Raw genomic sequence first — 26900 nt, forward strand, 5'->3', positions numbered from 1 at the left:
TCCCTCTTTGGCTAATGTAGTTTCAAGATGGAGGGGCAACATGGCGACCGGCATTCAAACCCCTCACCCGTATGTACTTTCAATGGCAGATTATAAACTTAAGAGAATACTTTATTACTTGAAAGAAGTAAATATACATTAATGAGCACATATATTTTTGAAAGAACTAAGTGTTTTTTGCTAAGAATCAACTAAAAAAGTTACACAGTGTAGCTTTAATAGACCTGAGCTAATATGACTCAACAATTAATAGATGTTCTTTTATTAAAGCTGCAGTCCGTAACATTTTGGGGTTAAAAATTATCCAAAATAAATCTTTGAGCAGGTACATACAGGGTTCCAGACTGCGACCAAAATGGTCGCATATGCGACCATTTTTTGAGAATGTGCGAGTTAAAATTGTATGTGGTCGCATTTGTGCGAGTGCATGCATGTACAACTCAGTTAAATTCACGCATGCGCAACAGAACGCCGTTGTATCAGTACATCATGAATCCATTTTCCAAACTGTGTTTTTGACTTATCCTGAATCACTACGGTACGCCTATAATAAGTGTTTATATTCTGACTATTTTATCCCGGGGTCGGCTCGGCTGCGGAGTTGCCCAGTGCCTGCGTGACTCGCGGCTCGCCATAGACATTAACGGAGAGAAGTAGCTCCGGCTACAATGTTCTTCCGCAAGACACAGTTTATTTATTAAAGAACGTACATGTCACGCGCATTGCACACTGATGGTGAAACGCGCGAATTAGGAATTCAGGAATTACAAGCCAACGAGCCAGCATACAGCCTCAGACACAACTGATGACGAGGGCACAGGTGCGGACAGGGAGGAACCAAGTGAGCAAAGGAGTATAACAAATACATATTATGTTTATGTTTTATTATACAAAAATTTAGGGCTGTCAAAATGAACACGTTAACGCATGCGATTAATTATTTCAGTTAAACGCGTTAAAAATAGGCTATTTAACGCAATTAATGCAGCATCAGATTTTTTCTTTCATCCATTGGCTGCTCTATATTATTTTATTACGCTATCATTCATTCAAGTGCTAATAAACAATTCAAGCGTGATAAAACGCAAAAAAATAAGAATTTAAATCTGTACTGGCGGCGCGCTGTCTTAATATCTCCTCTCTGTGTGATACACGCAACACACACACACACACACACACACACAGGACTCGTGCGCACAGAATGCCGCTTCAGACAGCGCGCAGCCGCTTCTCTTTCACGCTTGAACGGACAAAAACACACAAAAGTATTCCAAAATGTTCAGTTTGTTGAGTATCCTCGTAAGCACAGTATTAAATTAGTTAAAAAGTGTTAAATGAACGCAAAGAGTTGACAACATCGGATGCTTGTCAGATCCAGATCCGCATTGTTATGGGCCTTTCACACAGGACGCGGTATGCGCGGCGCTGCGCTATAAAACCCATTCATTTCAATGGCCTGCGCCGCGCAAGGACGTTTTGTTGCTGCGTCGACCAAAGCGCAAGCGCAGCGGTGCGCATCATTGGCGTGCTCACGCGCACGCCGCGGTCAAAGTTCAAAATAGTTCAACTTTTGGCGCTGCGCTCTGTGACGATTACCAGCGCGGCCAATAGAATCGGGGGATCCAAACAAGCACGGAAATCAAAATGGATGAACGGCTAGTAGTGTGTATATATATATAATTTGTTTTTTAGTTTCAGGTTTAATGTTTGAATAAATGTTTTATTCTAAAAAAGAGCTGACTTCATGATTCTTGTTTTGATTCAGATATTAAAGTATATAAAATCGCGTTGTATCTGAAGGGCAACGCTGAACCCAGCGGCAAGCGCCGCGCATACCGCGTCCTGTGTGAAAGGCCCATGGCTATACATCAGATCTTAAAGCGACAGCAGCCTAATAAACCCGCTTCTGTGATACATTAGGGTAACTAAACCCCTGGTCAGAGCCTGACTCCACCCACTGGCAATATTTGAAAAATGCAAGAAAAGTGGGCAGACCCCAGCGGAGGAGATAGAGGGGACGAACCGTGAGCGGAAGGGCGTGCCCCTGAGAGTCCCTGCTTTCAGACTGTCTAAAATGGATAGTTTGCTCACAGGGTCGCAAGACGACGTAAATATGCATCTGATGAGTTTTATCGAGTTGATGTCAATAGAGCGCGCTCTCTATAGGCAAATTCATATTTTGCCGCTATGTGAAAAAACCCAGCAAAATGCGCCGACGCGTTTGTCGACCCCAGAGGATTAACTTTAGCCTAACCATAAATTGTGATTAAAATATATGATCACTCACATCAAGACGCCGCTGCGGTGGTGGAGTCCATGCAGGATCGAGGAGCAGCGTTTGGCACTGCGTCGCTGTTCAGTGCGAGCTGTGTGGAGAAACCCATTTCCACCTCTATTGCGTTGGGAAAGCAATTCAGCGTAAAATGCAGGTTTTACACTCACGGTCTTCCAGGCCAAGTGCATGCAAACACTGGCGCCTAATTTCCAAGTCTGCTGGAAAGCTATGCAGTCCAGCAGTGCTGTTGCATCCAGCAACACTACACCTACCACTGTACTAAATACAGATAAATCTACGCTAGCTCATCCAAGGGCGTGGTGAGCTCGTACCAAGGGAGGGCGTGGTGAGCTGGAACCTGCCTACGTCACGCAGTACCGCTTACATCACGCAGTACCGCAACATCCAATAAGAAAATTCAACTGCAGTAGCCACCGTTCAACCTTAAGAGGGCAGCACTCAGATGTTTTTACACAATATATTGTAGAATTAAAACACTTTATACCCAAATGTCAAAAAAGCTACTCGAATCAATGAACAGCACTAATAAAGCCCCGTTCTTACATATCATTAACTAAAAAAAGTTGGTTTAGGGTTTAGTTACCCTTTAATGTAAAAAAATCAAATCAAAGAAAAAAGTCAGAGAAAATTACAGTGAAATCTGAGAGGTGTAACTTTATTCAATTTATGTATATTTCCTACCTAATAGATCAAATATTTAAAATATACTTTATGTTGTTTCACATTAATTTGGAGATTAAATGTGAAATTATTACAATATAAAAATATATTAAAACCTTTAATGTTAAGTGTGATTAATCGCAAATAGGCTAGTTAATTGTTTTAATCGATTGACAGTACTAAATAAAATATAATCAAACATTAAAAAACATACGTGGTGTTTTTTTGATAGTTATTTTGAATGGTTTTCATTTAAAAGATTAAAACATTTTGCCAACATGAGGTCTTGTGTCACTGTCAGTCTTTTTACATCAGTGCAAAACTAGGGTACGCAAATAAGGACAACTATTCATCAGCATGCATTGATTAATTCCATGTTGTAAAAAAAAAACAATTTGGTGCGACCAAATCATGTGCTGGTGCGACCAACTGAGAAAGTTGGTAGCACCAGTGCAACCAGTGGAAAAGTTAGTCTGGAGCCCTGACATAACGAGCCAGTGTTCAAAACTATAGGAAACAGCGCGATGAGGGATGATAAGTAAGTAAGTAATAAGGATGGGAAATGTAGTGAGGAGGTGTTGGCTAGCTGGTGACTGTGACAACAAGCTGTGCTTGTGTGATTATTATGTGAATGCGATACAGTGACAGACAGCCGTGAATATGTGTGTGTATGAATTAGAACTGCAGCAGGTTTAATGAAGCTGTAGTGGGTGATGGTGACTCTGCCTGCACTAATGAGAACACATGGAAACCACACACATATATGCAATGAACAAACACATGCAAAAAGGGAACACAAGCTTGTCTGCTTCCAAGAAAGCTCCAGGGGAACAGGCAAGAATTTCACAATGTTCAACAAAGACATCAAACATCAACACCACTGTTTGACTGCTTGTTAAAGCCAGATGAAAGCCAGAATAAAGCTACCATGACCAAAACCCTTAATCCACAACACTGAATCCAGTCAAATATAAAGATATGCAAAATGATCAGGCACTGACTATAATAAAATCTCATTAATATTCTTGTCACAAAATGGACATAACCGTTATCTTCAGAAAAGAAAAGAACAATTCACCAAATTGTTCTAACACATTTGCTGGTCCAGTATGGAGAAGATATGTCCATAACTCTCTGCAAGCATTTCTGCATTCCTCAACATAATTTAATAAGATTTCCTTGTGAAATATTCATGACTGCATGACTCAAAGCTTTCTCAACATTTTTAGCAGATGGGTCAGTACTGTCTGGTTACCTCTTTCTCCCAGTCTGAATTCACATGCCGGAAAGCCCTATGGTCCCCGGCTGCACACACACACATCCATTGGAAAGGCTACAATGCAGAGCATTACTGTGCACAATGTGTTCGGACAGAGTGTTTCCTTTATGTGAGAGGGTAAAGAACTAAATCTAGCTCCATTCCTGGCTCAGACTATCATTATCTTGAAGAGAGGATATGCAGCATGTTAATTGCCATCAGCTGGCTCTTCAATCCAAATATAAATTGTAAAACAGTGAATAATGGAGATCAAATCCTTTAGCTCATAATCTTACTTTTAGTTTTATTTATTTATAGGCCTAAGTATTTATTTATTTATTTATTTATTGCAGTGAATGGAACACTTGCCCTGTCATCAATGAGAATAGCATATTTCTGCATTTATTAAGAAAAAGACATTCATGACTTTATGAATGCTTATGATGACTCTAGAGACAGAAGTCCAGATCTTTAACCACTGTGGTACACTATCAACAATTACCATGGTTAACAACTCAAAGAAGAAAGAATTGTTAACTAAAGTAGTCATTGTGCACAATTTACAGTAAAGAAAAGTCCAAAGAAAATATCAACCAGATCAACTGATTTGTTCCGACAGTTCATGTAAATGTAAATACAGTTTAAAAAAAAAAGTAATATTGTGAAATATTATTGCCTTTAAAAAAAAAAAATTCTTCATGTTCAATCATTCTAGCTTCCACAACACTGGCTGTAAGACTGTACTGCTAAATCAAGTCTACTGATTCATGATGCTTCAGAAGGAGCAGGAAGTTTGTGTGTAGCAGTGCTGATGTGGGAGAGAGTATAGGGTAATGTTACTGAACAATGCTTGCCTTAAGTTCTGAGATGCCCACTGGTATAGACAGATCAAGTGTGTTATTATACAGCCCACTGATGCCAGAGAGAAAGACAGATAGAGCTCAGTTTCACTCCTCTACACACATCCACCCCCATACAAACTCTCACATGCAGGCTTCTACACACACTGGCATTAATCTCCTTCCACACATACGCAACCCCTCACACTCCCTCCCACACACACACACACACACACACACACACACACACACACACACACACACACACACACACACACACACACATTCAATCATTTATCAAACACACACTGCAGAATTGTTACTATATATGCTCAGGAACCAAATCATGGTTTTTGGCTTCACATGCACACTTCCTCTCTTTCCATCGCCAGCATGTCCACCCCTGCATCCTCTGCATCATGTTTACTGCCAGCTTGATGCACGAGAACACAGCTTCTATCAGATAAATCCATTACAAGCTGCAGAGGAAAGCAGAACGCCACCTCCTCCAGACAAGTAGCAATTTTCCAACATAAAATGGGACGAGCCCCCAACGAAATCTTCTCTATATGCATGTCCGCAAAGAATCGAGAACAGCCGAGGTACATCTAAATTGGTCAATTTGCACCTGTGTTTCAGAGCTTACTTTCTGTAGTCTTCAACAAAGTTTGTGTATAAAGCAGAGATGACTGTCACAAGCAGCACCTCCCCACATTGCATTATCAGGGCACTTCCTGCTCTGTCAGCAGAGAAAGGTGTGGGAAGTGAGGCTGACAGGTGCAGTAACAGTTTCTGGCATTTCAAACACCTCTCACTCCTCAGTAGCCAAACTCTAGACAGAAAACTGCAGCAAAAAAGGAGTGGGACAGACAGACATAATTATGAAGATATTAACTATACTTCAACATACCAAATACACACACACACACACACGCACACACACACACACACACACACACACACACACACACACACACACACACACACACACACACACACACACACACACTCACACACAGAGAGAGACAGAGACACAGATCCTCCAACATAGCACAAAATTATTTATGGTAAAATCAGCCAACTAAAACTTGATAGAAAAATATCCACCCTTGCAGCCACATTGCACAATAGTAGAGCCCCATGTGACACTCACACATGTAGAGTACACACAAAAGTTCACACTCGCAGCATGGTCTTACCTTCACATTGGACCTCAGTGCACAATAGCATGCAAAAAACATTGCAGGTATTGTGTGGCATAAGGATTGGTGTGGCAGCAAAGCTTCTTAAGGAAAGGAAATCAAGATGAGGAAGAAAAGAGTCAGAGGCGGATCACATCCCTCGCTGTGCGCTCCCAGCAGAGCATTGTGGCGGGTTGCCGTATCGGAATCTCTGGCCAAGGGACTCGTAGTACGTACACATGGGCATCAGGCATGCAGGGAGAAATACGCTATGCTTTGTTGCTGGATGAGGCATTTCAGCTGACAGCAGTAGGAAAGGCACACCACTGAACGGGGGATTCTCTCTTTCTGTCTTTTCTCTCTCCCTCTCTCTCTTTAATACAGCAAAAAGAAGAGGCAGGAACTGAGAGAGGGTGAAGATTTTGGAGGTTACTTGATACTATAACTGCACCGGATTCAATACGCACATACTGTAAAACAGCAGCAGGCAGAAAGTATAAGGAATGGCTGTCTTTATTTGAATAATTTCCACTTGTGCACAGACACCCTGTGTTGTTATATAACACCCCTCAAGACTCACTCTCTCCAGTGTAACGCTGCATTCATTAGGCCAGCTGTAAGCAGTGGGTCTGTCATTTAAAGCACAATCAGGGATACAGTGTGCTTTTGAGGAATGTTTGTGGGATGGTTTGATCCACATTTGCATATGTCAAAACACAATGCATCCAATGAGATTACCCACTGTGTATTTGGAGAATGCATTAGAATGCAAATCAGAAATTAACTTTGGAATCATAAAAATAACCTGCATCCTGTTTTTCAAGTGCCAAAGTCCATTGAAAAAATACACATTAAAGTTGCACTTCCATTTGACACGATTAAACATGATTAAGGGTACAGATTCTTGACGTTTGGATCTGAGGTAAATAACTGCAAGGCAGAACCCCTGTACTGGTCATGTTCATCTGCTTTAAATGATAAAACTCCACACTGCACTGGCATATAACGAACACAAGGGGGCAGGAGTCTAACTCATTCTATACTCCTGTCTTCATCTCTCCCTGCAGTGGTGGACACATGTTAAAGAATAAAGCTTTTCCTAACTATTTCTGTCTAAGATACACAAAGTGTGCACAGCAGGATCTCAATCTCTTGTCAACCATGTAAGCACTTTAATCACTTTGCTGTGAATGTGTTAATTCAGCTTAGCGCAAAAGAGTCCCACTAAGGGTAAAATGAAATTAGAAGAGAGACAGACTAATGACTCACAGACCTTGAGAAGAATGAGTGTACTCGAACTAAATCACACCTCTCAAAACCTCCACACGCACACACACACACACACACACACACACACACACACACACACACACACACACACACACAAACACACACACACACACTCAAGGGATGGGCATTTTTGTCAATTTCTCTTTTTCGATCATTGATAGGTTTCAAAAAACGAGTAGCTTACTCGAGGGGCGTGTCCGTCATGAAAATGAAAATATTTTAAGACTGTAAACTCAATCAAACGCATCTTATTTGAGATTAATAATAATAATAATAATAAAAGTATAAAAGTAATCTTACAACTTACATCTGCACAAAAATATCTTGTTGTGGGCGTGCTTTAAACAGCGCGTTGAAAAACTAAAGCACAGAAAATTTACAAAATTCTATTACAATCGTGTTCTCATTATAATGTTATGCATATGAATGATAGATCGGCGCTGCACATCTTGCACTTAAAGGGGTGGTATAATGCCCTTTTCACAAGATGTAAAATATATCTTTGATGTCCCCAGAGTGTGTATGTGAAATTTTAGCTCAAAAGTGTCTGTTCCTTTAAATGCAAATGAGCTGCTGCTCCCGGCACAGAGGGTGGAGCTTCAACAGCTTGTGTCCTTTTACCTCACACAGACATGCACTGAAAATTTCAAAAACTTTTAGCCTTTTATGTTCAAACCGGAGTCAGATGATATCAACCGAGTCAAAGATGGAGACACTCAAGAAGAAGTGACAACATGTAGAATGCAACAGGACGTTTCTGAATGGTTAGTAGATGTATTTATGCAGCTTATGTGTAGTTATCTTCTAGTCATTGATCAGCATATTCTGTCTTGATAATCTATAAATCGTGTTCAGGGGGCGGGGTTAATGTAAATTCTAGGGTTGGTGATTAAAAAGCAATTTCTTTAAAAGCAAATATCTCCCTTTTCTTTGAACTTTGAGCATTGTAACTTTGCAGATGTTGTCTATGCTCAAACAGCAACATAACACACTAACTAAAGTTAGAAAAGTGAAATCATAATCAACCACCCCTTTAACTGCAATTCATGATCAAAGTTATTCCAGTTATTCCGCTTCAAATGCAGCAGTAACCAATCAGAAAAAAAAAGAAATATATATATTTTTTAAAGTCAGGGCGATCATTGTTTCCATGATTGATTGTAGCTGTCATGGATGAGTACTCATGCCCATCCCTCACCGCGACCCTCACTCTGTGTGTGTATGTGTAGCCTATTCACATTTGAACCTTCTATTCATCAATGAAAAATATTAAACAGGACAACCATTTTTGACAGAAATGTTTCTTGCATTAAGAAATGCATTAAATCATCATGCATGATTTCTGAACGATGTAAAAAAAAAAAAAAAAAAAAATTGTGGAAACTGACAATTACATATTGGCTCAATAAATGACTTCCAAATCATTAAGCTATCCCCATGCAAAAAATATGCATTGTACTAATAATAGCTTACAGTCTTCACTTAAAATTACAAACTTATATTTACCGAACATGTTTAATTGTGCCCAGTCAATCTATCAAGTCAAAGGGAAAAACCTGTGTTGGCTGAACAAGTCCTACGTCCAAAAAAACTGTTACCGTATGTGCAAAATACGCCTGAGGAAAACCACTGGTGTGGACAATTCAAATGTGGATTTGAGGGAGAGCGAGTGGAGCCGAACCAGCCGGTGTAGAACACCGAAACAAACATCCCCAAGAGAATACAAATATTCACTGTCACAAGTTTCAAGACGTTATGGTGAGTAGCCTATTAAAGCTTTGGTTTAAGACCTGGTATAAAGTTAAAAAGGCATTTTGTAGAACCGTGAGTTCATGCATTTATTGGTTTCATGATCGTGTTCTCGCAGTTTCCACATAATTATCTTCTGGTAGATGATAGTTTTATTTTCCTCATGTCATATATGTCTAAAATACTGTTTGATCGACTGCTGAACACATCGTTAGTTTGCAGTTGGCGTTAGCCTCTTTCGGGGATTATTGCCTTTTAATATCAAAAACACGTCAAGCTTGCGATTTTCTCATTCATCCATTAATGATTTATTGCTCGTGTCAGAAACTTTCAGCAGTCCTGAAAAACTATACATAAAGCGAAATAAATGATAACATATTTCTCAACATGTTTCTGATTGAGCCCATGTTAACAGACTGTTGCCACAAATGATAAAATTCAATTAACAGAAATTCAATTAGGTGATATTAAAATTACGTGGATAGTGACAATATGCATTGTTGTGTTTAGTTCACCCAAAATAAAATTTCTGTGTGAGGAAAAAATCAAGTTTTCTGAGTTTTAGTGTCAGTACTACAATAAACAACAATATATAATGTTGAATATAATGTATATGCCTGATAATGCCACATGTCTTATATTACCAGTAAAATGTGTCCTACATTATTTTAAATATATCTAGTCAGTGACAGAGTGAAAGCATATTCATCTAAAATAATAAATAAGTAACTTGGCGCTTCAAATAAACATTCTATCAATTACATTGGTACACAACTATGTGGCAGCAAGTGACTGTTAAAAATGGATCTGTCACTGAATCATTCAAGAGATTTATTCAAAAACTCTGATTCATCCAGTAATTAAGCAAGTCCTTATAAGTGAGTCATTAAATCATTAATTCAAACCAATTTTCTTTAAATATTCATTCTAATTAATTGAACATTTAATTCAATTTAGTTAAGTTCAGAATCGTGGGAGAATTGTGATCTCTATTTGAAACAAAAAAATCGTGATTCTCAATTTATCCGGAATTGTGCATCACTAGCGTCAGCGCTGGTCATTGCATTGAATCAATGCCATTGGTCCCTATGAAAAGAAGCATCAGCTTCAGTGTTACCCATGTGACTCATTGCTGGTCAGTGCAACCTTGTAAAAATGGTGCTCCAAGTTAAAATCATTTCAACACCTTGTTTCATGAATGAATGAATCAGCGTTTTTGAAGTATTAGTTGAATGAATGGTTTAATGACTCACTCAAAGACGGTCCTTTGTCGCCACCTAGTTGCCTAACAATGTAACCTACACTGACTGACAGGCTGTCTAGCGCACAGAGAAAAGCAGATACTGGTGAAATATCAGCAGTTTTAGAAAGCCTCTCATCCAGTCAGATTTGAGGATCAGAACTAACTGTTATTGATACTTTGCACGTGACGTCAGTTGTACTGGCTGGCGGGCAAGAACGTCATTCTCTAGCAACGAAAACCAGTAAATAATCAAGGATCTTGCCAGGACGTTGACAGTTTTAATATACAAAAGTTGGTGTTTTGAAGTGTACACGACATGCCAGATAGTTGTTGTGCGATTGGATGCACTAACCGCGTTTGTTGCCCGCCAGATATCACGTGACTGCAAAGTATCAATACAAACAAAATCCCAACAAGCTTATTTTTAGGTTTATGTTCTGTTATGTGGACCCTTATTTTGACATTCTGTTCTCTTACCTTTAGTTCCTGTTTCCCCACTCTGCTTAGTTTCATTGGTTACCGATTATGTCCTCCTTTGTTTCTAAAGTTACGTATTAGTTTCACACATGTCTAGTTTACTTTCCTTTGTTCTACCCATATTTATATAGCCCTGTGTTTCAGTTATGCTTGGTCAGTTATCTTTTATACATTGTGTGGTTATTTATGTAGCAAAAAAAAAAAGAACAAAACATTTTTAAAAATGGCGATAATATCGCAATATTGAGCCACTCAAAATCACCACAGGGGAAATTCCTTCACCGCGACAGCCCTATATATGTGCATGTATATGTATATGTATAAATCAGAGTGCCAGTTCAGAGCTAGGTGGTGTTGTGAGGCGCGGACGAGTGCCAGCATGCAGTGGGAGGCATCGGAGATGCCTTAGAGAATATATTTTTGGTGCCAGTCTCCCTGTTACCAGGGAAACTAGTTGTTCTGTGGTTAGCAGCTTTACAGTATAGATGAGCTCAAGAGAAAACGGGGGAGAGAAGGAAAGAGAAAGGGAGAGAATGAGGGGGTGACAAGAGAGAGGGAGTGCTGAAGCTGAAGACTGAGGGGGTGGAGAAAGAGAGGAGGTGAGAGAAAGAGCGGAGGCGACTGAATTCACAAATTAGCCACTGGGAACTGCAGCTTTAGCTACCAAAATAGCTTTTTATGTGAGAGAGAACACCAGATAGTCTGTCCGAGGCCAGTTTCAGAGGGGGGTATAGAGACTTTTCATCTAAGAAAACTTCACTTCACTTGCTGTGACCTGACATTCAGCCTTGGACAGAAATAGAAGCAGAAAGACGCACTGGACAAAAAGGGATGTATAAGCTAAAACCGTGGACAGGACGAGAGAGACAAGCAGGAAAAGCTGCACTGAAGCCAAAACACTTTAACAAGCACAAATAGATCTCCTCCCAGAGGCAGCTCCTGCTGAAGCAATGAGTCATACACTCTTGCTCTTGCACATGCACACACGCTCCCTCATTCTCCTCCTTTAACACAGATACATGTTAAAACACTTTAAGGTCACATTAAAGGTGAAGAGTGTCATTTTTACGCCATAGTGGCACCAAGCAGAATTGCAAAAATAATGTTTACCTAACACCTATAACCAACAGTCATTAAAAAAGTGTGTAATTGTATCAATGTTACAATACTTTCTCATGTCCCAGTTTAATTGGCAGAGACAATATTTGAGCCATTTGTAGGCTGATTTACATGAAAAATTGAAAAACTATGGATTTGGTGAATGGTAACTAATTGACCATTATTAGTTACCATTATTAGACCATTATTGTTAGTTTTACAGCCATTAGTTCTTCAGTTCCGTTTGGTGATGTTAGCAGCACTGAAATTACACACTTGAGTTTTAAAACAAGTTTTGGAGAAAAAATATCAAGACTTTAAAGCATAAATCTAAAATAAATTTGATTTACTGTATGTATCTAAAACACAAACAAAACAAAAAAAGCATAATAATCCCCTTATGAAGAATGTTTATTTTTGCTTCTCTCAATGATCATTGTATTGAATTTCATTATATGTTTTGCCCCCATAATAAAAACTACAGAGCTTGGATCATAAAACTAAGCAATTTGTCTTACTAAGACATACACTGATATTTGAATGCATTTTATGTAATAAGTATTTTAAAGAACTCACTGAATCATTCAAATTACAAGTTATACATATTACAAGTTATATATTAATTTATTATTAATACCAGCAACTGCAGTAAATGTATATGAATGTATATGTAAGTATATGTTTTTTTTTTAACCCCTAAAGGTTCAAGAAACTGTTCCATTTAAATATATATATATATATATATATATATATATATATATATATATATATATATATATATATATATATATATATTTTTTTTTTTTTTTTTTTTTTTTAAAGGGTTAAGAAAAAACATTTTTGAATTCCAAGTATGCTAATGGCTAGGACACAACCCCAGTGCTTTGCAATTCTGCATTATAATATATGTAACTTTATAGCCAAACGGCGTAAATAATCTTCTTGAGGCTTTAAATCCCCTTGCATCAGAAACTGACATCAGCTGTGTGAAGATGTTTTGTACACTGGATAAAATCCAACCTTAAGTATAAACATCAATGCATAACTCATCTTTCACCATTTATGCTATAGACTTGAATGATGCATCAAATCATTTATTTATTTTTTTTAGATTATTGAGTTACATATCCTCCTGGCAGAAAAAAAACAGTCAGAAAAACCTCAAAGACTTACACACCTAAGCTTCTGAACCATATCTCGAATATCATAGAGACTTGGGGTGGGGTCTTTGTCCTTGGGCCAGAAAGTAACTCCCAAACAACCACCTGAAGCATGTTGGCAACTACTCAGAAAGCCTAAGCAACAGCATAGCAGCGCTCTGGCAACCACCCACTCCAGCACTGTAGTGAGCACCAGATTTAAGGAAATCTGTGTAGCAAATTAATTAATGAATCAGTGTCAGCTCACAAATCCTTTAGATTTGTAGAATCAACAGTATTTTTGTGTGTACCCAGGGGAAGAGAAGAGCTTAACTGTCCATTGTTAGGTCATGCCTTATGTCTCTACATACTGAGAGCCGATCCCTCACATGAACTTGACACATAGGGCAACAGAGAGAGAGTGAAAGAAAGACCTTGTCCTGCGCATATACAGTAAACACACATAAACCACCCTAAGTGAGCAGTTAGAATTCCCAGTACCAAGAAAAAAAAGAAACGAGACATGTGAAAGGCTTACAAAAACTACACGAGGAAGGAACTCACAAACAACTAGAGCCTATGCCACGTAGGCTAATTACCACAAACCTAAAACATAGCTATAGACTGTAATAAAAATGGCCTTGGAGGAAATCAGTATTTATTTTAAAGTCGACATGAAATGGAAGTTGCGACTCTATATCCAAGTGAAATGGCTTTTGAATAAAAATAAAAAAATAAAATAAAAAAATGCAAAGACACATGAATGTGAATTAAATAAATAATGATGTGCATAGATTTCATGGTGACTTTATTATACACTGCCATTTAAATGTTTGGGGTAGCATAATTTTTATGCTAAAAAATACAGTGAAACCCTGACAATGTGAAATATTATGGCAATTTAAATTGTTTTTAATGCGTTTTAAAAATCTGTGACGGCAAAGCTGAATATTCAGCAGTCATTACTCCAGTTTTCAGTGTCACATGATCCGTCAGAAATCATTCTAAGATAATGATTTGGTGCTCAAGAGACATTTATTATCATCAATGTGGAAAACAGTTGTGCTGCTTAATATTTTTTGTGGAAACAGTAATATATTTTTCAGGATTCTTTGATGAATACAAAGTAAATTTTATTTAAACATATTATGTCTGATGCGTTTAAAAAAACGAAATCTTTTGTAACATTTTAATTGTCTTTACTACCACAGTTGATCAATTTAATGTGTCCATGCTGAATAAAAGCTTCTTTTTTAAATAATTTTAATCATACTGACCCCAACATTTTGAACAGTAGTGTATATTAATAATTAATAATAATATGTTACATGTAAATAGAATTTTTTCAGCACGTAAAGCGCTTTACATAGAAGGGGGAATCACCTCAACCAACACCAATGTGCAGCATCCACCTGGATGATGACATGACAGCCATATTGCGCCAGAACCCAATGTAATTTTTAACGACCACAGAGAGTCGGGACCTCGGTTTAACGTCTCATCCGAAGGACGGATATGGTATGGTGAGCATAAAACTTACGATAGATGGCTATAGGCTCAGGAGCACCCAATTAAAGAAAGAAATGGCCCGTGTATTTATTAATTTGGTAAATAACTTCAAATCAGGATTCTGATCACCCTGCTGGTTTTATTTTGTGAAGTTATACATTTCATAAGCATGCTGTGGGTCTAAATCAACAGAGCCGCTGCGGTTAGCTGTGAGAGTGCTGGTTATTCACACGATAAAGTTATTTTCATAAGCATGTTGCATGTTAAACCCAGAACGCTTTCTTCTTCCTCTTAAACAGCCTGTGAGGTGACAACATTAATCCTCTGGCGCAAGTCAAGTCTGAAATACAAAGAATGTTAAACCCTTGACAGATGTGCTCATCTTCAAAACGCTGACAGTGGAAAAGACGGAAGAAGTCAAAACTCAACTGAGTCTATCTAGAATTGAGTTTAATCTGTTCTGCTTTACTCTGTTAGCCTTCTTACGTCAGACTGCGAGGGGCTGAAAATAGGTTAGCTGCATAATTGTCCACACTGGCAAAAATTGCACATGAAGTTGCGTATGGTCTAATTTTAGCATCATATTATCATGCTTATTTAATGATACTGTGTGGTAAATACAGATTTTGTGTTCTTGTAATGCTATTCATCAAGTGCCAAATCAGAGTAAAGTTTTGACATCTAAATAAATACTTGCCAAAGGATGGTAACTTTATAAGGGAGCTGGAGCGTAATACATGGTTTAAATCCAATTTTAACTCTTTCCCCGCCAGTGTTTTTTTTTTTTTTTTTTTTTTAGCATAAATAGCTAAACCTTTTCGCCGAGCAGCATAACAACTGATGTGCGATCACAAGTGCACGACACAGCTTCAAACATGGCTCAACCAATTAGAATTCAGAGATGGAACATTTTGCATTTCATCCATAATTCAATTAAATTAAATTCAGTTCTTTATTGCAATAACATTATAGTTGTCTGGATTTTTTCCTGGTGAGCTCATCAACAAAAATAATATAAAATGAGAGACAGCAGATACACAAAAATAGGCTTCACAGAGCTAACCCATATTAATGCCATCAACAATATGCCAATAATAGCACAGAATTGTAAACTAAACAAATCTTTCTAGGCTTTAGAGAAAACAGTTGGGTGAATACCATGAGATCCAATTATTTCCAACACAGACTCAAAAGCATAAAGCACTTTGTAGTAGCACAACACGAAAGCTGAAAAAATTAGACTTGATCACTCTTTTATATTTTTTGATAATTATCTATACTTGGTTTCCCTTTATATAATTTTGATTTCCGAAAGTTCTGGATAGTGGTCTAAAAGGGAATTAGGTGGTATTAAAAGAAAATGAAACTCAGAAAAAGTTTAGCGCTTTCTGAAGGCCAATCAGTTACCTGTCATGAAGGTCACACAGGCACCAAAGAATCCCCTTCAGCTGTGTGAGTGTGAGTGGCAGGTAAAATTATTGCTGTAAAATGTTCATACGTCACATGCGTTGGTGCAGTACATCTTTTAAAGGACAAATGCCCGACCCTTTGTAGCTGTAAGCAGACAGACAACTTCCTAAGAGGCCTTTGCAAATTACTGCGCTAAATGTTTCTATTCACAGCCTGTCAAAACTGATCCCTCTGACATACTACAGCATCTCAGTGCGTCTTATTCTCTGTCAGCACATCCCTAAGAGCCGCCTCTTCTCTTGGGACAACCAGGTTTCACTCGAAAGCAAACCGACAGCTATAAGTTATGGCTGAAATTAAAGTTATGGAGGTGCTTTTCAAGAATAGCTAAAACTTTAGCATCATAATATTTTATATCTCGCAAACATCAATGCTAATCTATTTCCCTTGCTAAGCAAAGGTGGATGTTGAATGTCCCTAAGCTTAAAAAAAACTCAATTGTTCTTCAATTGAACAGTTTGAATTGGATGAAAAATTTCTTAACACGGAACTAAATCTTAAATTCATCACATATCTATATGATATATGTGTATATGCATATACAGAGGTTAAACTGGACCATAAAGTGACACAGTGACACATTACAGTACATTAGATTGACTGATGTAAGTATGTGTCCTGACTGGTACAAGAGATCAGACAACGCCTGTCAAGCTTTTTCTAATGTCACCTCATCTCACCTGATAAAGCCACACTGAACACCTCTTGAGGGGATTCTGCTAAGGTAACAGTGAATTATATAACTTGACTGCATGGAACAAATCTGTTTCATCTTAGTACCTTTCCAATTCTCTCTTTTTTGGTGGAATAAAGTCATGTTTGAGTACATTATGCATAATTTATTTTGTCATAAATGTGTGTGCGAGTCAGTGTTCTGACTGACTCACACATATACAGCATCAAATAATTATTGTTAGTTACAAATAAAATGATAGTTAATACATTATCTATGTTAACAGATCAGAAAGTAGCACCAAGTTTTCTTTTACAGTTATGGTTAGTCTATACTAGATATTTTTTTATAAATAAATAAATAACCTAAATTGTCCTGATCAATACATACATTTTCACTTATGTCTATTTCCGGGTGTTCTTGTTCTTCTTATTATGTGTGCAAAAAACATTTTCACCTTTTGATTATTACTGTTGTCTGTTGTTTAATTTAATAATAAAACCCATTATAGTAATTTATAAACAATGAGTTAAATAACCCAAAATCCAATTTTTAGAGTGTAAAGTCTTTGTGAAAATGCAAAAAATGACACTGCAGAAGAGTTTAAGAATTTATAAATAAAGGTAAATGTAATTTCCCCACTATGATAGAAAACAAACACATTTTTGCATATTGCATGACTTCCATCTCAACACCCAGGCCATGCAAATCCCCACCTCGGATCCAAGGGTACTCTAAAGTGCCTGGAGGCTGCTGCACAGACACATTCATTAACATACATCACACACTTCATAGCACAAATCTGAGTGCTCGGAGTCTCCTATCACTGGATACACAGCAGACCTCCATCAGAGCAGCCCCACGCTCCTCTGCTGCCTCTGTACGTTCAGTAGATCACAGTTATTACCTCATTAAGCGCCTTACAAACAGTCCTCTTCAAAACTCCTCAGGGCTGTGTAATCATACCACTTGATGCGAGGTGTCAGTGGGAGAACTGGGGCAATCTTGCACGATGGTGTAACAATATAACCATCACTGTACTGCTGTCACACTGCAGGAGTTATTTCCCATAAAACCACAGGGAACCACCTTTTTTTTTTTGCATATCCTGCAACAGAATCGATTATGTACCCAGTGGGGTTGCCGCAAGTGCACAAGTGAGCATGTTAAACCTCCTTGCACCATAATATATGAAGCACTAGTGGAAGTCCCAACACCAGACAGAATTTCAGAAATAACAAATGCTTTCAAACAGGTTTCTTAAGCATTCTCTCCATGTATGATGTTCAGACAAACAAACAAGTAGGCAGAGTTTAAAATAGTTTGAAAGGGTGCTCTCAGCACAGTAAAGGTTCTCAAAGAACTTCATTCATCTCCTTTAAAGCGTCACCGCTATAGCCATCAAGGTACAAAAGTCTGCAACAAATCCAAAGTCTTAAAAAATAAAATTCTAACAACCTGCTGTGAGAAGTCTTCCTGTTATACACACAGTCTGAAAGTTCTTGTTTTGTGTGAGGGCTGTGATAAGTTTAATGCAATAAAGCTAATAAAGATTTGTCAGTTACACTAATGAAGGCTAGGCATTCTTGATTTCAGCCTGAGTTTAGTCTGTGTACACATACATATCACACATTTGGAACACTGAAAAGCACTAACAGCATCTAAAATGTAAAAAATTTAAATATTTAAGCAGTTACTGTTTTTAACATAAAAAGAAATATATCTTAAATCACCAAATCAGAATATTGAAATGATTTTGATAAATGTAGATGAGCAGAAAAGACTTTCAAAACCATGAAAAACATCTTATCTCATGTATTTCAGTGTGGCTTAAATCATTATTGTCTGTAGCCTCTTCCCAACTCGTTGCTTACTAATTACCCTACATTCAATCATCTTGTGTTCATGCTTGGCGTTATGTCACTGCAGGGCTCTGGAAATATCTGGTGTCCCAGTCACACTGCACATCTTTAGCTTCGGTCCATCTTCAAATGCAAGGAGAGGATTAGGATGGGCTCTCAGAAATGCAAAAGGGCTTTTCTACAATCCTGATCTCAGCAGTACTGCAAAGCTACACCCTGATCTAGAGACCAGCCTCACATTCACAAGACATTAACCCTAGGACTGATTAAATTATGTATTAATGTGGTTCCTCCACAGCCTGCACTTTACAAGACTGATGGAAAAACATTTTGAGAGGGATAAACCAGGTTCTCTTGGTCTGTGTTCTGCTGATTTACAGACGACCTACACTAAAGGCCTATTTACACCAATAATGATAAACAATAACAATAAAGATATAGTTTTAAAAATTGTTCTAAATGTAAAAGAATAGCAGAGTCCACACCACAACTATAACAATAACGGCACAGAGAAACAATATCGTTGAAATCACTTTCAGAACGACTTTTTTCTAGCTAATGAACGATAAAGACATTGACAACCAATCAGAAGCCACCAAGAGCTCGAGCATTTAAAGTGGATTACAACATAACTGCAGCAAGTGCTTATATTAAACAGAACGATATCACGTGTTGTACCCTCTAGGAACAGAGTTAACCTTCTGCTCCAAACCAAAGTAAGTCAAATTAGCAAAAGTATTAGCAAAAGCTGAAACGCAATTCTGTAAATAGAAACAAACATCATGAAAATCAATCCAGGTTTTGTTTAAATTTGTTCGTTAAGGTTCCCAACTTTCCCAGTTTTTAATTTACAACTATTCAGTAGTCTCAGATGTCACATCCACGGACAGTTGGCTGACGTCTGATGCACAAGGCACACAAAATGGGAAACACTTCAAGAGTTCCGGGGAAACGTGTGTGTTGCGTTCTTTAACGGTCCACCTGGAAACAAAGCTGAATGATTGATTGTTTTTCATGTCAACCATATGTCCTCTTGGGCGGTTGTTGGCCAATGAAAGCTGCTATGGATTCCAGACCTTCTACCATCAGTCTGAAGATCTGGCTACGTGACACTAACTATTCAGCATCAGCAACACCCCAAGTAAGAGACAATATAAACCATAAAGTGTTAAAACTCTTCAAAGCATGTGGGCAATGTCCATTGCAAATTTTACACCTCCGCCTGAATGAATGAACAAAAGAATTGCAGACATATTCAACTCTATCTAAAGCTAAAGAGTTTCTCCTACGCAGATGAACCCTATCCCACACTGTCCAGCGGAGGAGAGGAGGGTGAAAAAAAAAAAAATCTGCCCTGCTGGGGTGGAGGCAGAGATCGTTATTATATCACCTTTGTCCACGCCACTAAAAACAGCTGCGATGGGGGACTAAAACACACAAACTCCCAGCATCACACAGCGTGTGTGTGGGATGATATTCTCTCAGCCATAACCTACTGAGTGCATCCTGCAAACTATTACGTAACATTAACCACCAAGAAGAGAGTGGAGGCAGTCAGAGAGAGAGAGAGAGAGAGAGAGAGAGAGAGAGAGAGAGAGAGAGAGAGAGAGAGAGAGAGAGAGAGAGAGAGAGAGAGACAGATTCAGATATACTGTTGCGTGCATTTGAAGTAGAGGAAGTGGGTGGAGGGCGTTGGATGCACATGTACACTTCACCATGACTTAAAATAGAAAGAACTCACACGAAATATTTACAGCCAGGGTGCCAAAAAACAACAACAACGACATTGTTGGAGGAAAGACTTCCTGTGATGAAGCACAGCATAATGACTCTCAGCTTGTACAATATAATTGGCTCTTGTGAGGGAGGATGTTCCCTCAAGATCTTGTTCTCTCTATGACTCTCTCTTTCTTGATGATACAATGACAAGTTCATCACTATCTGAATCTGCATTTTAATGCAGACATCTAAATCTGAAAAGCCATACTAATAAAGGTAAAACAGTGTTCTTCTAAAACACCTTGCTGTAACACTCAAATGGGTAATACAAGTTCGAATTTTGCTTGAAACATTTCCCGATCCTTTTCCAACCTGTTCTCCCCATAATTTAACAAATGGGTTGTATTTCAAGAAAACTTTGAAATTTACATTTTTCAAATTAACAACAAAATCCAAAACAAACAAAAAAAGAAAATTAAAGACAATGAAGGTTTTTCAAAATTGTGGCATGATTTAATAAACCACATTTCTCTTAATTATCAGTATATTATATATTATATTATTTATTGATGTTGTATTTTTACTATATTTGTGTCCATACAGTACCGGATGATTTTCACCATTGACATCATTGTATCATATTAATGTGAGTGTGCAAAAGCACTCAATTGTTATGAAAATAATGTCAAAAAGAGGAATTACAACATAAAAAAAAAAAAAAAAAAAAGATTAACCCAATAGCATACATATAAAAAAATTTTTTTTTAATTTTACAATTAAAAAAAAATTGGTAAGAAGAGAAATTACTATAATATACTGCCACTGATATACATCTTTGTTTGAGTGTTTATGCACAGTATTTATAATTAGTTTTTTGTTTTTTTTTAGTTGGAGATTGAGAAAAAAACAGTTAACTCATATGTATGCCTAAATTAGATATGTACTTATTGTGATTTTTTGGGGTGATTCCGTTTTTTTTTTTTTTTTGTGTAACCTGCCGATACCGTTTTTTGCCTGTTTTTCTTTCAAAGACCTATAATTGAAAGCATATATTAACAAAAATCTACTTTTCTTAAAAGTAAAATTTTATTTTCATAAAAAACAAACAAATAAAAAGACAAATTTCAAACTACACCACAAATAAATGCAATAGAATAAAGAGAGATATGAAATAAACACGGCTTTTCAGGTGGCTATACAGTATATTCAGGTAAAAAATACAACAGAAATTAAAGTAATCAAATGTAAAATGACACTGAATAGTCTTTATTGTAAAAATGAAATACAGATTAATGCTTACAATTAGTTACATAAGTTATTCAGACAAGAGCCGGGAGTAATTTTCTTTGTCTTGTGTGTGGTAACTTGCGTTATCTTTCTCAAATAAATAGGTTCCAAAACTGACTGTGTTTAACTGAATACTCGCCAAGACGGGCATTTTGACGTAATTTTGTGGTTTTAACCGTTTAATTGCAGTAAGCCACTCATTTTGGTGCAATCAATAATCACTGAATAAAGCCACTCCACTTTATGTGCAATACAAGCACTATTTGACCAGAGCGAATGAGGCGAGTGAGTGAGAAGAGGCGGGTGTGTGTCACTTCGCCGCCGGAGAGAAGAGAGCGACGCACCTGACATTACGGATCGGTAAGACGCGAGACTGACCGGATGGTTACCGGTCAGGGCCATTCATGAGGAAAATCGTCCGATTCCGGTGCCTAGGTCGATTGGTATATCTCTAGCCTCAATCCTCAACAGTGTTGAGTGTTTAATCCAATATAGACTTTTATACATCTCGTTGCAAAATAACTATAAACAAATAAAACTGGGCCAACTTTAAGTCTTTGCATCAGCCAGCAGAAACAGAGCAAAGAGAAAAAAAAATGTTTTCTGCAGTCCAGAGGAGTGTCTGTTTTTTCCATCTATGTTCCCACTTGTATTTCACCTTTTCTTCCAGACGTAGGGGTTCACCCTATGAGTCCTGAGCTATGCTTCCCAGGGTGCCACAGATGAGCCAGATCTCTGTCAACAGAATCATTACACTGCTAAATTGCTGCAAACGAGGATTGTGCTCCTTTAACCGCAAAACACAGTGCTTCCTAAACGAGTCTGACTGTTTTCTTGAGCAGTTGCAGTCTCTATGCTTCTCGCACAACTGGGGTCAGCAGTAAAAATGACCTGGTTTAATAGCAATAACAGCTATTTTCAATGTACAGTAAAGTCAGTAAAGACTAAAGGCCTTAAGAAAAACAGAAAAGCAAAGACATCTATATGTATATCATTTTAATAATTAAAATGAATATTTATAACAAGCTTGTCCTGGTCCATGGGAATCACTACATTATGCACTACACTCGGTACACATTCAAACTGAAGTCGATGCCTATTTCTAATAAAAACTTGAGCTAGCCACTCAGAGCACAGAAAATACTTCTCTTTCTTAAGGCATGAACGATGATTCACAAAGTCCAACTCGAAGAAATCTTAAAATAATTCCAGTGGGTGACTGAGGAATTGAAAGCAAAAATCTGAGTAAGCAAGCAACTCTGCTGGGAATGGATTATTTTACATCAAAGCACTGATTGCATCTAAACTGTTCAAATGATGAATGCTTTCTGTGAATCAGGTGAGTTCACTCTTAATATCTACAGTCGCCTACTACTGAGTGGAAACAAACTCTGCTTCTGTTACTGAACAAAATTATATTCTATAACAAAATTTAAAACAGAAATTACTTAAAATTACAAAGAAATAATATCCAAAGAGACTGGACTCAAATCTGCTCTTTAGCTAAATGACAGGATGGTGTAGTTTATATTAACAAAGCACTAAAATAATAATATGTTTTTTTTAGTCATGTACCATGGTAGTCCTTCTTTCAAGTGCACCACTGTTTAAATGTTAGAATTTGATAATATTTTTTAATGTTTTTGAAAGAAAATGCTTACCAAGGCTGCATTTATTTTATCAAAAATGCAGCAAAAACAATATTATTGTGAAATATTATTACAATTAAAATAATAATAATAATTATTATTATTTATTTATTTATTTAAATAAAATGTAATTTATTCCTGTGATGGCAAAGCTGAATTTTCAGCATCATTACTCCAGTCTTCAGTGTCACATGACCCTTCAGAAATCATTCTAATATGCTGATTTAGTGTTCAAGAAAAAGAGATTTCTTATTATTATCAATATTGAAATCAGGTGTTTAATATATATTTTTTATGAAAACCATAATATACTTTTTCAGGATTCTTTGAAGAAAAGAATGTTTAAAAGAACAACATTTACACCATTACTGAAAAGTATTCATTTCATTATTGAATTAAAATGACTAATTATTACAATCACTGCACCATGGTACCTCTATAGTACTTTAGAAGTATGGAGAAATTAAGATGCCTAATATTAATCAGCTGTCTTCAGGGGTTTTATAAAAGACCATGAAACCCCCTGACCATTTAAAAACCAGCATTAAGTTGCTTGCCATTCAGGTGTAGTAGGGCTGCATTTGGAATTCACCGCACAGAGCCAAGCTCCCCACATTACCATCACAATGGCACTTCCAGCATTGATTCAACAAAGCACGCAAATACAAACATTAATATTTCAGTTCACAGGGTGGTGAATTGCATCTGCAACACTGATTGTGAATGAGAGAGGTAGCTGTCTACACATTAGGTACAAGCCCTCCTTCACTGACAAGCCAAAATAGAACATTGAACTGAATAGAGATGCGGAGATCAAATCACTCATACTGTATATTTAGAAGCATGTAAACAGAGCAGCTTGGCTCTAGTGAAATAAACACCATTAGTTCAAGTACTGCTAGCAGACTGGCACTCTCAATCCTTCAATGCCACTCAAAAGGCTTCCCGTCCGGATACCTGCACCACTGAAGGCGGGAAAATCCGATAAAGCCTTGGACTGTTTGTTGATGGACTGTCCATCAATAATGTATTCCACCAGCAATGTGTCTGGCTCCAGCGGTGGTGAGGAGCTAAAAGCCCCGTTGCCCATGGAGAGGCTTGTTATCTGTGGATGCAAGTTTCCGACAAGTTTACGCCTTGATGGCTCAACAGAGCGGCAACAAGGGATTAAGCCTGATACAATGCAGCACTGAAGCGACACTGTAACACAACACTTAAACCAATGAGCATTCTGTTCCAAAAAGATATGAAAAAGTCCCTTTTAAAAGAAACAGCAAAGCAATACGACACAAACACGACACGATTCTCAACAGCCGACACGTACAACAAAAAGAAAGCTTCTTCCCTTTAACACTCATTCCCATCTTCTCTCACTCTCCTTACCTTAGTTGTGACAATACACAGACAATCCATTCTGAGCCAAACAGCTCAAGCCAGTTCCCCCTTCATCAGCACCACATTAACAAATAGAGAGAGATGAGAGAGGAGAGAGTGAGATTGAAAGAGAGAGGAAGGAAAGGCACGGCTGGAGCTAACGCTGACAGAGGCGCGAGTCCTCTCTGTGTGCAGGCATGGTCTTGCCGTAGTCCTACAGCCCGGCGCTTGTTAGCGCTATCCACTGCTCAGCAGCATGGCTGGGGCTCAGACTGCTGAGATCACAGAGCATCCCTCCTCCTCTGGAGCTCGCCGCACAAGCGCACACCCATGCGTGTGACAACAGACACAGACGCTGAAGATTTACCACTCTAGCCTGGAGAATCTGCACTACGATTGGGAAAATTGCTGTTATAGTCACTGTTTGTGGTCTGAGAGTTAATTTTTCCTCCTTTGGTTATCTGAAGCAGAACTAAGCCGTTTTTAAGCCAGTTGTGGAGAGGAATGAAGTGTAAGAATATATTTCTTTAAGAGAGGGGATTGAGTAAGCAGTTCATGCTGATCTTGACAACATCAATCTGTCTAGGAAAACCACTGAACCACTGGTGAGCTCAAATGACCTGACTTTTAAGTGCACAGGGCTAGCAAATTATTGTGAGATACAAGACAAAGAGACAACAGTCACAGATTGAAATCTGCAGCAATGTTTCAGACATCAGGTCAGATGCATCACACAACATCTGTTCTTTATATCAAGACCTTCACCAGTAATTTAAATGAATAAACAGACAGGAGGGGAGAGCTGCCTACTGCAGTTATAAAATAACAACATGAGATGTTTGTGTCGTTAACAAATAAATAAAAGAGAAGTCGTCTTGAGAAAGAAATGTAACCTTAGCTGGGGGGATTTCAGTCTTGAAGGAGTCTTGCACAACTATCGGTGAAGAATGTTTTTGCATCAAAATTTGCACAACTAAGGGGTTAATGAGAGATTTGGGATAATATGTACTTCACTGTGAATCAAAATGAAGAAAATTACTTAAAAGTCCCCCTGCAGTCAATAATTATATCCCTTAAAACTCATCTTTGATAATCAAAATGACATATTTAAACATCAAATATTAAAACCATTGAACTATTATTTATAATATTTAAGTTTAAAGCTGGGCTACAGGTTTATAAAATGCTTTTCATAACAAATCTGGTGAAATGAGTGGTGCATGTTGTGTTCCCAAATGTGTGCTAAGCGACCCAAACTCAGAGCAGGTGCAGTGATGGAGTTCATGTGGGGCGGAATATACTGCGTAGACACTGAAAACACCAATGAGCTGCGCATGTGTAAACAAACATTGCATGCATTCATCTCTGAAATATATTTATTTAATTAAATCGGAGCCTTTGAAATGTGATGATCTTACTTAGCTGCTACATCGAAAATGATCTCAAAAATCGTAAATTAATCATTTAGAATATGTTGGGACTCCCTTAAAAACAAGATTGTACATCAAGGTGTTTCTCTTAATAAAATAAATTAAAATTGAACTGTTGTTGTAGGAAAAATGGCTATGTAAAAAAAAAAAGATATTGGTGTTCAATGGGAAAAACTTAGCAACACACAGCATAGCACATCTGTACAAATGCATAAAGTTCATCTATGAAGCATCTTCAAGCACTTGAAATTCCACATGGCTTTCCGGCCGATGACCACCGGATTGCCTGGCAAGGAGCGGCAGTTCTTGAATGACCAAGAACAATATGCTGACCAGCTGACTGCATCCCTTCCCCCATCTCTATTAAGCTGTATTAGTACCCAGGCCTACTATCTTTCTTATCGTTCTCTTCTTCTGTCAATCTTACCTGCAGTGGATACACTGTCCGCTCCTCCAGTTCCAGCTCCTCGCAAAACTGCAACCTGATCACGGCTTTCATTCTGCATCTGACATCTCAATGGCTGCTGCACACACTACATCTACGACTCACTTCTCAAATACACACACACACACACTAAGCCCTTCAGCAGATGGGCCTCAAAGCCGCTTTGAGCGATCACATTATAGACTGAGTACTTAAACTTCCTCTCCACAACACTTTCACACAGACAAAGGGGAATAATTAAGAAACGAGGTC

At 37.9% G+C, this 26900-nt stretch overlaps 1 protein-coding gene across 21 annotated transcripts in view; it reads right to left on the reverse strand.

The window, feature by feature from the left end:
• Positions 1–26900, reverse strand: part of dlg2 (discs, large homolog 2) — a gene marked incomplete at its 5' end in the record, with an annotated part of 236204 nt that overhangs the window by 168684 nt on the left and 40620 nt on the right. For 4 of the 21 annotated variants that reach the window (XM_079860368.1, XM_079860371.1, XM_079860360.1 and 1 more), the window contains one exon: positions 26631–26764. The exons of 13 other annotated variants lie outside the window; for them this stretch is intronic. In XM_079860368.1, the coding sequence (XP_079716494.1) occupies positions 26631–26702 (72 nt within the window). Of the gene's footprint in view, positions 1–24782; positions 25060–26630; positions 26765–26900 lie in introns of those variants that run through there. 4 more of the 21 variants (XM_079860364.1, XM_079860357.1, XM_079860353.1 and 1 more) reach the window with 2 other exon arrangements.

Source organism: Squalius cephalus (genome assembly GCF_949319135.1).
Source record: "Squalius cephalus genome assembly, chromosome: 24".
NCBI lineage: Eukaryota > Metazoa > Chordata > Actinopteri > Cypriniformes > Leuciscidae > Squalius > Squalius cephalus.